General features: G+C 36.6%; 1 protein-coding gene across 2 annotated transcripts in view; it reads right to left on the bottom strand.

Moving 5' to 3' along the window:
- The window catches only part of opcml (opioid binding protein/cell adhesion molecule-like), a 179260-nt gene that overhangs the window by 84057 nt on the left and 77017 nt on the right, over positions 1 to 18186 (bottom strand). The window contains exon 2 of one of the 2 annotated variants that reach the window (XM_065259450.2): positions 11501 to 11576. In XM_065259450.2, the coding sequence (XP_065115522.1) occupies positions 11501 to 11576 (76 nt within the window). Of the gene's footprint in view, positions 1 to 11500; positions 12220 to 18186 lie in introns of those variants that run through there. The other variant, XM_065259442.2, reaches the window with a different exon arrangement.

The raw sequence follows: 18186 nt of genomic DNA, 5'->3' as shown, positions 1-18186 counted from the left end.
CGAAATTAATCAAATCTTTGACATGGTCTTACTCCGCTTATTAAAGATATCAAGTTGATATTTTCACCAAATGTTTTCTACGTTCATGATTTTATATGTAAAAAAAATACATAAATGACTGAATTTATTTTTCACAGGAGGTCACATATTTCACATTCCACTTATTTCAATATAAACCAATATTATTCCACATATCTTGCTTGATTGAAATACTTTTGTCAAGATCAGAAAAAGATAAGTAAGGGATAATGTAGAGGCAACCGGGAAATAAGCCCCGACAGTGTGATCAGGACCCGACGCGAAGCGGAGGATCTTGTATCAAACTGAAGGGGCTTATTTCGCGATAACTACAGGCTGCCTCTACATTATCCCGCTTATTACACGGCTACTTGCCACATAAGAACTGGACATGAATATGAATTTGAAACATTTTATTGGCATATTTGTTTTAAATTAACATTTTTATCCTTCCGCGAAACTTTGCACAGATGCATAAAATGATCGTAATACCTTATTAAGATCCTCTGCTTCATACTTGTCTGTCTCCATTTTTTTCTCTTTTAGCCAGTCTTTTGAGAAGTTTTAATGCCCATTCTGTTTTTTTTTTGGTGTTGGCTTCGTAGCTGTCATGCTCTATTTAAGTTCAGTCTCAGTAAGCTCTCTGTGTCTTGTCGTTGTTCGTTCTTCTATCCACTGTTTAAATGTTTTGTTTTTTCCGTACATGTTAAAATTTATGTCAAAATTTTCCATTCTTAATTGTGGTTGTCCAGTGTTTGTCACAAGATGGCGCCAAACAGTAATCTTTGTTGGCGCGAAGGGATTTTAAACATACAAGTAGTACCGGCTATGCGTTATTACTTTGGAGCGGTTATTATTTGAAAAGAACGAACCTGCAAATGTCTCAACTGACCAATCAGAATCAAGCATTCCAGAGAGCCGTGTAATAAGGATAAATAATCAAGCATGGCCTTTAATGACTTCTGTATGTGCCACTATGAACTTGAACTCATTGTATTCTCCTAAAGGATGCGGTCCTTATAGTGCAAATTAATCAGCCCATCTTGTTTCCACACTAGACTAGACTAGACACTTAATAGACCAATTTCGTGTTTGCAAACAGAGATGACGTTTTTTGTGACTGCTCCGCAGTAGGGTTGTGAAGTGTTTTAGCATTAACTGTGATTTTTATGGATCCGGTGTTCTGTCGAAGTCTGATTCCCCTATGTTTCCCTTTAATGCAATGTTTCTTATACTGTAGCGTTTTAATCACGTTACGTTTATTTTTTTAGATAGATAAAGAGTTTAAATGGCTTGGCTACTGATATGCATGTATGTAATGTATATGTATTGTTCTTTTTTGCTAAATCAATTATTTTTACAAGCTGAATCGCTAAAGTACATATAAAAGCAGAACTATCATGTATGATATATAATAGCGTTTATTAAATATTTCATAATTTTCCTGTTTTCTATTATTTCCTTATATTTATCTTACGTGTTTGTTCTAAAACTATTATAAAAGTATTATGTTTAAGCATACATTAAAAAGGCCTGTTTATATATTAATATATTAACACTTTACATCGTGTGTGTGTGTGCTATATTTATATATTTATTAAGTATGTAAACATAATAATTTTAGAACAAACAGGAAGAAGACATAAGCTAAGATATAAGGAAATAAAAAGAAATAATAGAAAACGAAAAAATTATGAAATATTTTTTTTTAAATTGTGATATTATTGCTTTTTCAGTATAAAAAACATTTATTCTGATTAAATTATAATTGTAACGTGATAAAAACGCTATAAGAAACACATGGAGGGAACAGACTTCGACAGAACACCGGACATCTTCTCTACTTATTTTCTATTCTAATTATTAAAAGATTTCCAGATGATTTCCTCGCTCCATTCTGTCCGTTTAAGGGCTTATTGTAATCATAAACACCTACGTTTATCTTCAAATGGTGTCTTCGACGATGGTATTCTATAAAAATGAAAGCCATCTTTTTTAGCATTCTTATTCTGACACTTAACAGCACAACAGGACATTTTCTAGTGAGTTATCTTGCTCTTTTCACTCGTGTCTTATTCATTTCCACTGTTTTTCTGCAACCGCATTGCGCGCGCAGCTTGCAGTGACGTAACTCTGACGTCTACTCTAAATTGGTCTATAGGTAGAAACAATATTTAAGGTCGGGACATATGACATAAGACAACCCAGCACAGTACTCTATGTGCATTGCCTAAATAAATATATGGTCACATGTATTTATTACAGGCCTATTTTCTATAATTTCATTGGCCTTTTCATGATACAAATTCAAGTCTTACCAAACCATTAAAGCATAAACACACTTCAAATGTACAGTATCATAATGCATTTATGCAGGAATTGTTTTATTATTGTTCATTACATCAACATGCACAGAAGAAAAAAAAATTGCAAACAAAATAAGGTCAACTCAGCAAACTATGACTACAGACTGTACATACTAATCTAGTCTATGAAATCAATCCTAAAGAAAGACAATTTAAGGCTTTTTACTTTTGGGGATTGCATCAGAAATATCAGACAGTATGTTTAAGAGATAATCAAAGCTTTAGAGTGTGAATGTTTTTAAAGTCCCTATAGGCAAACCTAGCCTTCAACAGCATAGCTATTCTCACTTAGTCAATATTGGTCAATGCTGAGCTGTAAGCTTCAGTGCACATCAAAGTGTGCTTGCTGTCTTAAAACACGCCTTAGGCACTTACAGTAAACTGTGCGGTGGAAAGTCAGCGTGAATGTCAAATTAAAACATAAAAATATATATAAGCTCTTGAATGTTTTCAAGGATACATTACTGAGAGTCAATTCCAAAGTAAAGAGTAATGAGACATCCAATGAAAAAGTAATATCACGCATTTAGATCATTTTTATGTTGTTACATTTGCAATTTTGCAAAATCAATATAATAGCGCTTAAAGCTTGGCAGAAAACAAATCTTGGATTACATCAAGCATATAAATCAAAGGCTAAAATTTATCAAATAGAGTGATCCTAAATTATTCGAATAAAACTGACTCGGCATACTTTGTTATAAGCAATAAGCACTTCAAAGACTGAAAATGAGCTTTGTAAACTCTGTGACTTCAGTTTCTCACACAACATTACGATAAACAATCCCTACACAAAGCATCAGTATAAAACAAAACATTCAGAAAAATCTGAATGCACAAAGAAACACAACTGTCAAAATGTAGCCTAATACATGACCTACATCTTTCACAAAGGAGAAACTGGGGAAATGTCATGTTACATTTTTGTTTTACTGCTTTAGTGAAGTGAACAAAAAAAGCATTACTATTTGATTTGCCAAACAATAGTTCAGCATGCCTGAATCCCAGTGGCTAGATTCTCCGTTTCATGAATCGTCAATAATATCCACAAGGTTTTGATCTACTCTACGTCAATCACAGATCCAGAAGAAGATGGAACACCAGATAGAAGTCAATCACATGTCAAAAAGCCCAATAAAATAGCATGTTACTTAGATTAGCCTATTTTTCATCCCAAAAATCAAACCACGGTGTAAAGCCCCGAGTATAGTCTGTTTTTTATGTGTATGTAAACTTATGGGTGATTCTTGCGAAATTAGACTCATGAAGTGTCATGAAACATTTGGATAAAAAAAGTAAATGCAAAGTAAGAGTATCAAAATAAGAAGCGTACAGTTACAAACATCTCTTCATGTACTATTTTGCACATGATTTCAAATGGCATCATACAAACCAAATTTGTTGTTTTCACACATTTAAGGGGAACATTTTCATTACCGCAATGTGTCCATGACTGGATTTGGGATCTTTGACATGGAAATATGTATAATTTAAAAATCTAAAAATGAAAAGCTTCAGTGCATGTTATACAATAAACATTTACAGTAAAGAAACATGTGGTATTTGGTGATCATTGATAAATGTAGAGACAATAGTAAGGAATATAAATGTGTCCAAGGCCAATTTTCTCATCCTCTGCAACAATTTTCAATCATTGTTTAAGCCCTCAAGGAACTAACATTTTCAAAAAAAAAAAAAAAAAAATTGTTAGAAGGGAAATAATTGACTTTGACACTCAAGATGGCTACCAGGTAAGCAGTTCTTATGTTTTCTCTCCAGATAAAAGTTGAAATTTTGTTTGTCATAGTACCTAGACAACTTTTTAGTTCTCATTACGAAACATGAGTTTTTAAATGCATATATTTAATGTAATATCATGTTGCGGTAATGATAATTTTTGATAATGGTAATCTAAAAAATTTTAATAATTCTATAGGAAATATTTTTAAATCCTCTAAAAATAATGGTTATAGTAATTTCAGACCTTAAGCTTATATGTGCAAAAAAAACAGGCTTCAAGTGCTTTTAAAAAACCTTCTAAGTCTGGATTTCGTGACAATCACCCCTATGTGCAAAGTTTGTTTTGTAAATAAGCTGTGTACACAGACATTCGACCCATGAATATTGCGACAAAATGTAATGCATCTTATGGGTTACATACTACATTCAATGTAGGCGCATGCGCAACTTACACGTACAATGTTTGCTGGGTTTCAAAAATACGGCGATACGCACACTCTTATGGTGGTGGACCCTCACATACGTGTAAATACAGACCATACTCCGACCTTAAGGGTTCACACTGTTACCCATATACAACCAAAATGGTTATATCCTTGAAAACCCTTTTGTGATCTCTTGATGAAAATGAACTTTTTCTAGAACAACAAATTCAGCTCTGAATGGAAAAGATTCACAAGAATGTCAATTAAAATCAGTTTTACTGAACTGTTTGTAAATGTGTTGTTTGTGCCTTGCTTCTTTTGCTTCTTTTATTACTATAATACAATACAAAGAATTCATGTTAAGAGTTTGTGAAAATGAAAATATTTTTAGATAAATGCAAAACCTCTACACCGGCAGAAGACTGTTCAACACACAAGAGAATAAGATCATTGCAAATTATGGGAAGCATTAACTTAAAACCTGCACTCATATGACAGTGGCTGCTGGAGCATTACAGAGATAGTGTGGCCTGCCCTTGCTCCTGTGCTAATTTTATAAGATGGCTATTCCAGGGCAGACAAATGAGAGCAGTGTGGACCATGAACAATAACATCATTGACCCCTAAGATCTCCTGGCAATAGAGTCCCTTTCAGAACGCATGCTAAAATCCATAATTTAACAGCGGAGTGCATCATCACAGCACTTTAGATTAGTCATTATCTAACTGTTAGTGGTGACCAAAGTACGCCATTGACAAAGCCACAATTTAATGGCATACCTGCCTAGCAGTGTATCTGAACACATAGGATTATAAAACAAAGTTACTAAGTGGCCTCAGTTGTATGCAAAAGAAGCTGTACCACAGTCAGACAGCTAAAATATTGTTTGAGATAACAAAAGCTAACTGTGTCATGTTTCTGCTAAAAACTATGCTGAAATCCCTAGCCCTGAAATGTTGATAGGGGAGATCACTATTGTGGGAAGCTTTCAACCATCTGTCACTGTGACAGTCGGGTCAGGGGGCGTCCACTTAAGACTTCATCATCCTGCCTGCTTCAGAGAAGCACCCTCGCTTCAATTAATAACATGTTGTAGTGCTTTGTTTTCTGCTGTTTGATTTCCATTAGCCGCCCTGCTATTTGTTTAGAGCTCAAACAAATTTGAACATCTACAATCAGTACTTCACTGCAGTTGGGAATTATGTGACTCTTCAATAATTTAAAAATAAAATAGGGAATGAATTATCCTTTTGAAATGCCATTTTTGTTCTGTTATATATATATATATATATATATATATATATTAATTACTGGCTTATTCCTGTCACAAAGCTATGTCTCATTTGTGTAATGTTTGGAGAAAATGCGACTATGGGATTGTGTCTGGGTATTGAACTTATTCACCTGGAGTATGACCAGCGATCCATCAAAATCGGGTCCAACCAGCTCTCAGGGGACTCGTAAAGATTTAAACATATGTCAATACATTGATATTGTACATTTCCGTGTCTATCCAAATGTGCAAAATACATTTTATATATGAACAGCTTCAAAAATAAGCCCTGCTGTGACTCTGAATTAACTTAATAATTGACTTCAGTATAATAAAACAAAACGCCTCCCAATCACACAATGCTGATTTTAGTATTGTAAACTAAAAAATGCTTGGCTATTTTTAACCCAGCATTGGGTTATAAAAGGAATGAACTGGTTTCAACCCATTCACTGTGCTTACATGCATCCTCATGTAATGCAATTATAATGAGATTTTGGCAAATATGCTTACCTCGTATAAACACAATACTTTAATAAAAAATGCATATAATAAAGTATAATTGCATTAAAACATGGCGACAAAGTCACTAAAACAGGCATGTACTATAAACACATTTATCTAGTACTAACCAAAGTGTGCATGTGTGATTGTCACACGTTTAAGCACAGATTTGTAGTAAACATCACATTAGGAAGTTTTTCCTGAACTCTGTCATCACAACTCGATGACAGGTCCCTAACTTCATTGAGCAATTTTCAAGAGTGTGAAGAACGTGGTAGTAGTATATACTGTACAACCTTTGCAGAGGCATTATCATATTATTTCTGTGTTCATTTAACCCAAAGGCTGGGTTTGTCATTTTTTGATTCAGCGCTTGGTTGAAAATAAACCTGGATTTTTTTTGTGGGTATTAATACTTTATTGAGTGTATTAATACTTTATTGTTTTAATAGATCTGGCTCATAACACTAGTTGCACCTGCTGACTTAGGAGGTGTGCACTAGAGGTCTTCTAGGATCCAAAAAAATGTACCCGACCCGAAATTACCTGAATCACTTTATACTCGAACCCGACATGCATAAATATTTTTTTTTTTTATGACCCGACCAGAGACAAACCCGAGAAAATTTTATCCGAGTCCGAGTCCGACCCGAACCAGTGGCAATTTTCTTGTACCCGAATGTAAACGGCACCGACGTGTGTGCAGTCTGCAGCCCCGCATGCAGAAGTCAGACGGAAAGAAACCCTGCTGGTCTCGCAACCAATTTGGCGAGCTGCTCCATTTGTATTACTTTGTTATCTGACGACGACACCAAGGTAACTGCTAAAATGTAGGCTGCATTTAAAATTGACTGCCATGTTTATCTTAACGAAAATTAACCTACCGCCAGCCAGACAATGTCGCAAGCACTTTTGGCACACAGAGGAGAGGTCTGAAAAGGCCATTGATGCACACACACACAAGAGAGTTTGGGTCTTCAGGTCTGTTCGGCAAAAACACATTAATTTTAAATTACCCGAGACACGATGCTGCTATTATTGTTCCCGACCCGTGTCCGAGACACTCGTGAAACTTTTAGACCCGAGGTTGGACCTCAGGTTTTTGGTTCTAAGTTGACCCGTGAAGACCTCTAGTGTGCACACCAAAGCTTTTAAACGCGACTGAAAACGCCAGGCGGATGCCGACTGCCAGCTCTCTTTAGCTGAGCGCTTTGGTTGCTGTAATACTTCTGCTTTGTTTATTTATTTGTTGTATGATGCGCAGGGTGGTTGTTGTGATGTTTATCCCGCCCCTCCTCCACTGTGATTGGACGACCATGCTTTTCAGCACTGAGCGCGAAATAACCACAAAGTGCTGGCTTTCAGTGCGAATAAAAAACGCTGCACAACCATTGGAAACAACTGAAAACATATGCCGGCGTAAAAGTTTTTTTTTTAAGGGTGTACACCCCCTTAAACTAGTAGAGAAAATTAGGCTTTAATGTTAATTTAATGCATTAGGTTATGATCAATGATTTCACTAATAAGGCTGGATAGCTGATATTGAATTTCTGAGTTGGGATGCTCTGACTGACAGCTTTATCCTCTCCTCTAATTAAGTACAAACAAAACTCCCTACAGCTCTTCTTGCACTAACACGTTTTTTTAAGGCTATAAAGGTGTTTCCTGCGTGACGAATGTAATTGTTTCTTTATAAACACACCTAAAAATACACCACTGAACTGCTGAATGGGATCTGTTCATTCAGTTGTTGTTATTGCACATTTCTCTTAAAAACAAATACATGAATATTGAAATCCAAGCTACAAAATACTTGACTTACACAAATACAATACAAATTACGCAATATTTTAGTTACATTCGTTCAATCTACAAGTATTACTCTGTTTATAATAGCCACGAAAATTATCAAAACCTGTACTACCATTTACGAGAGAAGGTTTGAAGTTCAAAGTCAAACAAGTGTGGCTGTTTTCAACACAAATATAAAACACATTATAATTAAGCTTCCAAATATTGTCAACTGATTACAAATTAACACTAAACAAGGAAAATAACTAAAGCAGCCAAACAAAGATACTAGTCGCAATACATCCTTGTTGGCACTTTTTGTGTTTTTTACTTGATTATTTTGCCGCTAACTGATGAGCAGCAGCACTACTTCTATTTACAGTATTACTGAATTTTTATCACTTATAATAAGCCAAAAAAATTACGATCACACACAGAGGTGTTGCTGGTAAATTATGCACTGTAACCTCAGTCGGTATTCAAATAATTTAACATTGAAGACACAGACAATAACAAATCCATTTATCACTGCAGTTTATGTATTTTTAAAACACTATTGTAATACACTGTACTGTAGCTTTACACCACAATGCTGCCAATCATTCGGTTCATGGATGTCCAAATTAAAAACATGACAAATTAAACATTTAAAAGACTCGTCACAATTTTACATGTTTTCCCCATTAACAACACAAAGAGAAGAAATGCTGTCTTAGAAATGTCTGCTTTCTCAGGCAGAAACCATGGCTTCTGGCTTGGCTAAAGTCTGCCACCCTTCATTTGCTTTGGCTGAGCTGAAATGGCTTTTCTTTGGGGGATAGATAAATCACACCACACACCTCCAGGTGTGCAGAGGCACACAACAGCAGCCCCATTCAGATCAGCGCTATAGTGAAGTTTGGGGCGTACAAAGCACTCTGCTATCCGTGTAACGGTGTTGTTGTGACAGGTCATCTCAGCGGTTCTCTATTATGTGGAAACTTCACTCGTAAACGAAATCGGAATACAAGATGTGACTCACAGTGATCGTCTAAAAAAAGCTACAGATCTGGATGATGTATTTTTAGCGACTGCTTTAACTTCTGAATTGTGACATCAATGAAAGCATTTTTAGTCATACAACTAAAAAATATAAAGATGCCTTGGAAACGTATCATCCCCCTGTATTTACATTGTAGAATGCATTTGAAGTCAAAGATTGGTTTGGGTTTACATAACTTGACGCCTAAACAGTGTACATCCACATAAAGAATTTAACAATAACTATTCTAAAGAATTAAGAGAGGATGAATTAAAACCTTCTGTTGCATTGATATAAAGAAATCAAAGTGTATTTAAATGGCTTCATTAGGAAAGAGGGAAGAGAAAGCATGCACCCTGGGTTGACAGATGGTATTGACACATTTAACTCTGAAGTGGAAGGACTTAAAAATGACCAAATGACCAATGAATGAGTCACAGGGATTCTCTATGTCTAAGTGAAATGAGTGTAACAAGTTCAGAGATTAAAAAAAATCAGAAAGTCGAAGTCAGCAGCATTTGAATTGCTTATTGTCAGTGATATGCACCAAATAAGTATACAATCCCCAGTGTCCTTATAATTGGTCAAGATAATGATATTCTGGCATGCAAAACCTAACTGTGTCTTTGAAAATTAGGCACGGTGTTGGCAGTGTGCAAGACAATTAGTGTTTTAATTACTATGTGAGATTAAAGTTTTAAGCAAAACATAGATAATATTTTATACAAATATTTGGCTAGTTTATTAAAAACTCTTGCCAATGATTTTGATATATATCTAAACTATAACTGACAATATCTAACTCAACAACTCAATGCACACGTATTATCCCAAACAATGTTTTTTCTCATTTACTTAAAGTTACAGCTTTATATTTTCCTATTTATTAAGATAACCTTAATCATGGATAGAGCTATAAATAAGCTAAAATATGTATGTATGCAAACATGTATGGTATCTATCTATCTATCTATCCATCTATCTATCCATCTATCTATCCATCTATCTATCCATCTATCCATCCATCTATCCATCTATCTATCCATCTATCTATCCATCCATCCATCCATCCATCCATCCATCCATCCATCCATCCATCCATCCATCCATCCATCCATCCATCCATCCATCCATCCATCCATCCATCCATCCATCCATCCATCCATCCATCCATCCATCCATCCATCCATCCATCCATCTATCTATCTATCTATCTATCTATCTATCTATCTATCTATCTATCTATCTATCCATCTATCCATCCATCCATCCATCCATTTAGAGTACATACTAGTACCGTGGACCAATGATTGTCTCCTTATTCTAAAGAGCTTTATTTACGCATCAAACTCCTCTACATGTATCTATAGGATCTATAGAGATCTACAGCACTGTCGCTGTCCGCAGCACTGTGCAGCTTGCTTCCAGATAAAATGACACATTCTTAAGGAATGGATTCTGGAGCCAAGTGTCAAAGCGGAGAACCACAGGCCACTGTCTAATGCTACACAAAACGTCCCCTACTGCGTCTGGTACCATGCTCAGGGCAAAAGCAGAAACGGAACAGGCATACTTTGCTCCGTTTCTCTCTGCAGGCACAAAAGCTGCTTCTCCAGATTTATATAACTTCATTGAACAGACACTGCTGGTGAAAGTGTGAAACAATGATGCTGCTATAAGTGAATGTGTGCGTACGTTCACAAATGACTGTGTTCGTGTGTGTGAGAGAGAGAAAGAGCGCGAGAAAGAAAGAGAGAGAGAGAGAGAGAGAACGAGAGAGAGGGGGCAGAAAGAAACTGAGATAGAGTGAGACAGTAAGAGAGAGGAGGAGAAGGAGAGGAGGGGGGAAAAGCAGGAAAGCAGGGAGGAGGGAGAGAGAGAGAGAGAGAGAGAGAGAGAGAATGACGGAATAAGATAGGAAGGAGAATTGAGTTTAACTGAAATCTGATTTGTTGATGAACTACTTGTTCATCTAAATAGGCCACCAAAGCTGATTACATAGACCAGACTGCATGCTGATTACATTACCAGACAGATCACATCTCACCATGGATTCCCAAAACAACTCCATCAGAAAAAAATAGCTGTGCAAACACCATCGAGATTAATAACACTTCTATTTCAATATCAAATTAAAGACGAGCATCTAAAAACAATTATGGAAAACAAAAGCATTTAATCAAAAAAAAAAAAAGACAATTGCACTATTTAATCACATACATCATACTTCACCAATGAAACCAGACATGTTTGACAATTTGCTTCCATTTGTCTAAGAATAAGATTATTTAGTCAACCCTGGGCCACAGAAAAGTCACTATCAAAAACATAAACGATAGAATAAGAAGTGAATTGACTTACTTTAAGACGGCACTGTCTCCCTGTCTGACAGTGATGTTGTCCTTTAAATAAGAGTCTCCGCTTCTCGCTGGCACTCCTGCGGGCACAAGGAACAGCAGTCTTAGCGCCACAACCACCAGGCATTTCCACGGCATCACAAAATAACCAGTTATGCCCATTTCGTCCGTCAAAAAACTCAGAAACTTCCCACAGAAAACGTTTGTGACGACGGACCCGTGTTACACAAACGGCAAATCTGACGCTTGCAAAAAAATTCTCTCAGAACGCAGCGTCCACTTTCGTATTCCGTCTTTTATTAATATCCCCAGACGCAGGCTATTACTTTTTCTCAGTTCCTGACAGAAAAAATAATAAATTCCTCCTTTAATTGCTGCTAAATATTCCTTGAAAGTTCGGGTGACTCGTTTCTGAAACGCTTTCAGAAACACTGAGCTGACGGGTCTTCTGAGGCACGCGTATGTTGCTCACGCTCGCAGAGATGCGCGCGCTCTTAAAGATGCTTCAGTCTCGTTCTGAGCTTCGTGTTTTTCCAAATGTACTTCACTGGAAGCAGAAAAAAACTGTCCGCAACTGACAGAAGACGCCGGGCGTGTGGACACTGAACAGCTGAAACGGGTTTGTGTGAACGAGGCAAGAAGAAAACACTTGTGGAAATGGAGAGAACGCGCTCGGCGCGCGGTTGGCGGTGCTCTCGCGCTCTGAAAGGTGAAGAAACTGACTGCCAATCAGCTCGCGCAGCTCCCTCACTGGAGCTGAACTCAGGGTGAGCGCGTGCTGGGAAAAGCACACAGAGCGCACGCTGAGGTCAGCCCGAGGAATGAGAACATATTTAGTTTAATCCATTTTCCAACAGTTGGATGTTGTTAATATGATTACATAATGGCCAAAATGATAACAAAAACCCTTACTTTAAATTTTACTGTAAGCAGAATTCTTTTGAAAAATCACATTTTACACATGCTCTAAAATGCACAGATAACTTTTCATACTAATATACATATGTTAATCAAAAATTAGTTGCATATTTTTTTGTCAATTAAAATCATTGTAATTAATTAAAGCATCACATTTGACTGAGAGATAGTCACTATGTGTTTTAAGATTACAACTGAACATGCAAAAGGGTAAAAACATTTATAAACTATAAATCAAATGATAAAAATCTGCAGTGGCGGCCGGTGACTTTTCTTCCAAGGGGCGCAAATTTAAAATATGTGTTCGGAGTGTCGTGTGTTGCTCGTCGTGTCAAAATATGTGTTTGTTGCGTCATGTAAACCATGTGCATCTTGCGTCATGTCAAAATACGTGCCTGCTGCACAAGCGTCAAAAGGGTTTATGATAAAAGAGACACTTACATTCACAAAATGCTTGCAAGACACTCTTTATTACACATGAGATTAAGCGAGTTTCTGGCAAACGCGAGCGTCTCTTTAATCATAAACCCTTTTGAAGCGTCAGCAGGAGACACGTATTTTAAGAAGACGCATGATGTTTTACAGTTTACATGACACGCCGAACAAATATTTTGACATGACGAGCCACACACATGACTGGTTAAATACATGTTGAGACGATCTTCGCATCGTGCACCCTAAAAAAAGAAGTCAACGACCGCCACTGTAAATCTGTTGCTTTGAAGAGGTCAGAGCTCTGTTAATTTGGTCTTAATAGGCTTTATGCCCAGCTGCACGACTTCCTGAACTTCAGCCAGCTCCTTGTTTCCTGTCTGCCATTATTGGACAAACTGATTAATCTAGGTGTGCCTGACCTCAGTAGTCACAAACAAACTGATTAAGCCAGGTGTGCCTGACCTCAGTAGTCACAACAACAATAATCAGACACACCTGGATTAATCAGTTTGTGCAATAATGGCAGACAGGAAACAACCTGGCTGAAGTTCAGGAAGTAGTGCAGCTGGGCATAAAGCCTATTGCAGTCAGAGTACAGTTTGAGAATTGAGGTATTATTGAAATCTCACCCAAACATCTCAGTTTGCTCGCCATTTAACTTCATTGCTGTTTAGAAGTTAACATGATACTAAAATGAGAACAGAAAGAGTTCTCACTTGCTGTTCATTTGAAGACTTCAATTAACACCTGATATACAAGAGATTGTTAAGTTAATATAATGATGATGATGAACATGCCAAGTGGAGGTATGGTATGAGATAAGATTTAATTAAAAAATATACATCCTCCTGTGATGCTACCTGGTCCTTGAGATGTTGCTTTGATTCAACTGCTTTTTAATTAAAACTCGGCTGACCTAAGCAAATCACAGATCCGTTTAGCTAATTAGTAGTGTGAATCCACACCTCAGTAAAATGAGCTGAAAAGATACCCTTTAGTTTATAATAATTCTGAAACCTGATAGAGTTAGCCACAATGTAAAAAATCCATTGACCATTCAACCATTTAATGAATTAATTAATTTCCATGATGAACCAATTTTCTTCATCTTATATGAATATACAACCAGACATATTCAAATAAACTCATGCTTTGGCCTGGTGTAAGTGAAAGGTCTTCCATAACCTGCATAGCAAGCATATCTACCCATAAAAATGAAAGAGCAGTGCATTCTGCTCAGCAAGCACTGCTAATATTAACGAACGTAAAAGATCAACATGAATAAATGAAAACAGAACAAAAGCACATCCTCTAAACGAAATAAGGTGAAGCTGCTGACTTTTGCAAAGCTTTGAGGTTCTGACAGGCACAAAATGGGTCACGTAGGCTGCTGTTTGTGATATAACTGCAGTCACTTTCAATCACCTGCTGCCTTTCTTCTGCTGTAGTTTTATTATTAAAATGGGATTATCTACAATTACATACCCATCTCTGAAAATCCAGACATCTCCTGCCTATACATTGCATCTCTTCATACCAAAACATCCACTAAGTTAAAAAAAACTAACTATTTATTTGTGGTTTCTATTAATACTAGGGCTGTCAAAAGATTAATTGCGATTAATCACATACAAAATAAAAGTTTGTGTTTGCAGAATATATGTGTGTGTACTGTGTGTATTAGAAAGATGCAGCAAAGTAGCACCATAAAACAAAATAATAACATGAAAACATAATAATAAACATGTTTTGACAAAAATGTGTATATATATATATATAAATATAATTATACACCGTGCAGAAACATTAATTATGGAAAAAACTTTTGTTTTGTATGCGATTAATCGCAATTAATCTTTTGACAGCCCTATTTAATACATTTTAAACTGCAAACATATAATTAAAGGTGCAATGTGTAACTGCAATGAAATATACATAACTATATCATCAGCAGTCTATAAAGACCTAAGAAAATGAACTGTATTGTTTTTATTACCTTAGAATAAGCAGTTTTATCTACACAAACCCTGGGCCTCCTTACATGGGATTCACCATTTTGCACTGGCATGTTTCTACAGTAGCCCTAATTGGCAAACTGTCCTATAGGGCAGGGGTCACCAAATGGCGGACTCTGGTCTGAATCCGGACCACAAAGCCTTTTGACGCAATGAAATAAATAAATAGCAAATACTTTGTAACGTTATTATAAAATCGTTTTTATATCAGGCACTTAAAGGTGCAGTGTGTAAATTTTAGCAGCATCTAGTGGTGAGGTTGCGAATTGCAACCAATGGTTCAGTCCACTGCTCACCCCTTGCTTTTGAAACGCTACGGTAGCCGCCACCGGATAAACATGTCATCGTCGGAGACAACTTAGTAAAAAAGTTTGTCTGTTAAGGGCTTCTGTAGAAACATAGCGTTACAAAATGGCGACTTCCACTTAAGGGGACCCTCTTTGGATGTAGATAAAAACTTCTTATTCTAAGGTAATAAAAACATAACAGTTCATTATAAAAAGGTCTTTATACACCCTGGATATTATAGTTTGTATATTATTTTGCATTTCTGTCAGATCCTTCAAATAATTACACACTGCACCTTTAAAGGTCAGCTTAGTAGCGATATTTGGGTCCTACATCGACCCAGGTTTGAGTCCTGCGCCATCACGAACAATACAACTTTCGATGACTAAAAAAAAAACAATAGCATTCTCATAAATTAGGAAAGTTGGTGCTGAAATTTTTTTCGAGGTGGGTGAAAAAATATGCATTTATTTTTCCTCCTTTGCACGGAGTCTGTTGCGGTTGCCAAATGTGGTAACGTTAAACGCCATTACGAAGCTAAACATAGACACTTTGAAGAAACTTACACTCAGGAGTAAGAGGTAAGGGTGCAAAAAATAAACTAAAAGCCCAGTATGTGCGACCCACACGGGTCCTCACTTACTCACCCAACCACGAGCCTAAGAGTGTTTACTCAAAATACAGTGGATTTTAGGAAAGCATAACAAGCCCTTTACAGATGGGAAAATAGTGCATGGATGCTGCATGTGAAACATTTTTAGATGGAAAAGAAAGACATGAACTGAGAGAAAAAATATTTAAAGTGTTAGCTGGAAAGGCCAAAGCCATTTCTCCCACTAAAGTTCTCAGTCAGATTAATGTATGCAAGTTAACAAAAATGTAATGTGATTTTTTTTAACTAGGAAGATTATGCTTCCATCTTTAAGTTAAACTCAGTTCAACCCGTTTTATTTCATTTGAGCTTATTTACATTTTTATGGACTTAAAGGAACAGTACAAATAAGATAGAAAATACATATTGAAGCGACCGTATTCAGTATACATAGCAACATTACATTTTGTTCAATAAAAGCAAATAAGTGTTTCGAAAGGGAGGGGTGAGCTGTAGACTTAGCCGTTGGTTGCAATTCACAATCTCACCGATAAATGCCGCTAAAATCTACACACTGGTCCTTTAAATAGTAGCATACCACCACAAATCTTGCAAGCATTACTCATAAAAGTTTTGTAAAAACAAGATAGACAGTATTAACCCAGCAGTGTATGAATTTCAAACTATATTAGTGTGGTAAAACACCTTCAGTCTAAATGCACTCTGGCATGTCATATCTTGCTCATTATCACTAAATTTTTATCAAATGCAAAGATACTTCATATGTCCATGTTTAACCTTAAGGTCAAAAGCAATTTGGAGCAGAAAAATGGGACATTAGCATGCAATTTCAACAACTAAATCTTTGGCATCTGCACATTTGGAGCCGTACCCGACAAGGTAACTGGCCGGAAGAGATGCCGCTGTCTTCGAGGTAAATGCATTTCACTTTAGCTTTTCGATCAAAATTTGACTCCATTCCTGCCAGATAAAATTAATTCAGCTATATCATCGGAGTGAGAGCCAAAATCACTCAGGTTGAGGGAAGCGTTTTCAGATATGTTGAAAATGTCAATTATCAATCCAAATGATTATGCAAATGATTCTGAGGGAGACGTCCGAGTTGTTAATACAGCTGGTTGCCCGACATATCTGACGTTCAATCTCGGGCTGGCATTTAGAGTCACTCAAAACTTATTCATGCAGGCTTCACTTTCCATCTGTCATCTGATGTTAATTTCCCAGTCTGCACAGTGTCTGAAGATAAACATTACAGTATGTGTCAAACTAACACCTTATAAAATCGGAACGCAAGCAACTTCCACACTTGTTTGTGCTAGGTGTTATTCCGCATGTCACTTAAATCATGGGTGTTTGTACAAGTGTTGAAATTAATTGTGCCTAAAGGATATATTCACCCGAAAAAGATTTTTTAATTATCTGTATGCCGGCCAAAACATATGACTTTTTCCAGTGGAACACCAAAAGAGATGTTGGGCACAATAGCGATCTTCACACTGTCAATTTAAAGGTGACATGGAATGATTGAACGGGGTATTTATCCTTGTTCTGTGATGTGACATGTAGACAAAATTTTTGTTTTGTTTGGGTCTGTAATGCCTTAGAAGCTTGCTAAAAACCTCTCTCAGATAGCTCTATTAGGGTGGGGGATTTTTGGCTCCCCCTATTGGCTTAACTTGCAATCTCATTACTGATTGGCTGACTTTGCTGCCACTCAAAAAATTTAGCCTTTTATTTTAAAGTGGAGGCGCAGTGAGATGCCTGTGATGTCATAAGCATCAGTTTTTCAGATTGGGCCGTTTTCTGGCTGACATTTCTAAAAGAGGAATTTCTATGAGACTGAGATGTTTAGCATGTCTAGCACTTTTTGTATGTTCGTGAATGCGGGTAGACTACCATTATTCAACAAAGACAAGGTAAAAATGGTTTTTCATTCTCTGTCCCCTTTAAATCAGATTTTTCTACATATTGTATCTGATTAAAATGACTACATGTCCACACAGTGTATCACAACTGTTGAGATCCGATTTGTGTATCCAGTGGCACTTTTCATTTTCCAAAATAGCTGCGTTGGTTTCTATAGCAATGACTTTGCGTGGATGTGTTTGAAACAGGTGCGCTCGAGTTCATGCGGTGCTGTGCAGACTGTTTGCCGTGTGACGCCAAAGTGCCGTGAGAGTGAACAGCTTTTGAATCACTCTCAGGTACTCTGATGTCATACGACTCTCTGTTTGCGCATTGTCACACTTAAACCCAAAAATGAAAATGATGTCTTAGTATCAAGTTGTTACAAACCTGTATACATTTCTTTGTTTTGCTGAACACAAAAGAATATATTTGTGGTCAAGCAGAAAACAGGAGCACCATTGACAAGAAAAATACGATGCAAAAAAAATGCATCAAATATCTTCCTTGATAAAT

The sequence above is a fragment of the Paramisgurnus dabryanus genome, chromosome 10 (assembly GCF_030506205.2).
Source record: "Paramisgurnus dabryanus chromosome 10, PD_genome_1.1, whole genome shotgun sequence".
In the NCBI taxonomy this organism is placed as follows: domain Eukaryota; kingdom Metazoa; phylum Chordata; class Actinopteri; order Cypriniformes; family Cobitidae; genus Paramisgurnus; species Paramisgurnus dabryanus.
This window is presented reverse-complemented; position numbering and strand designations above follow the sequence as displayed.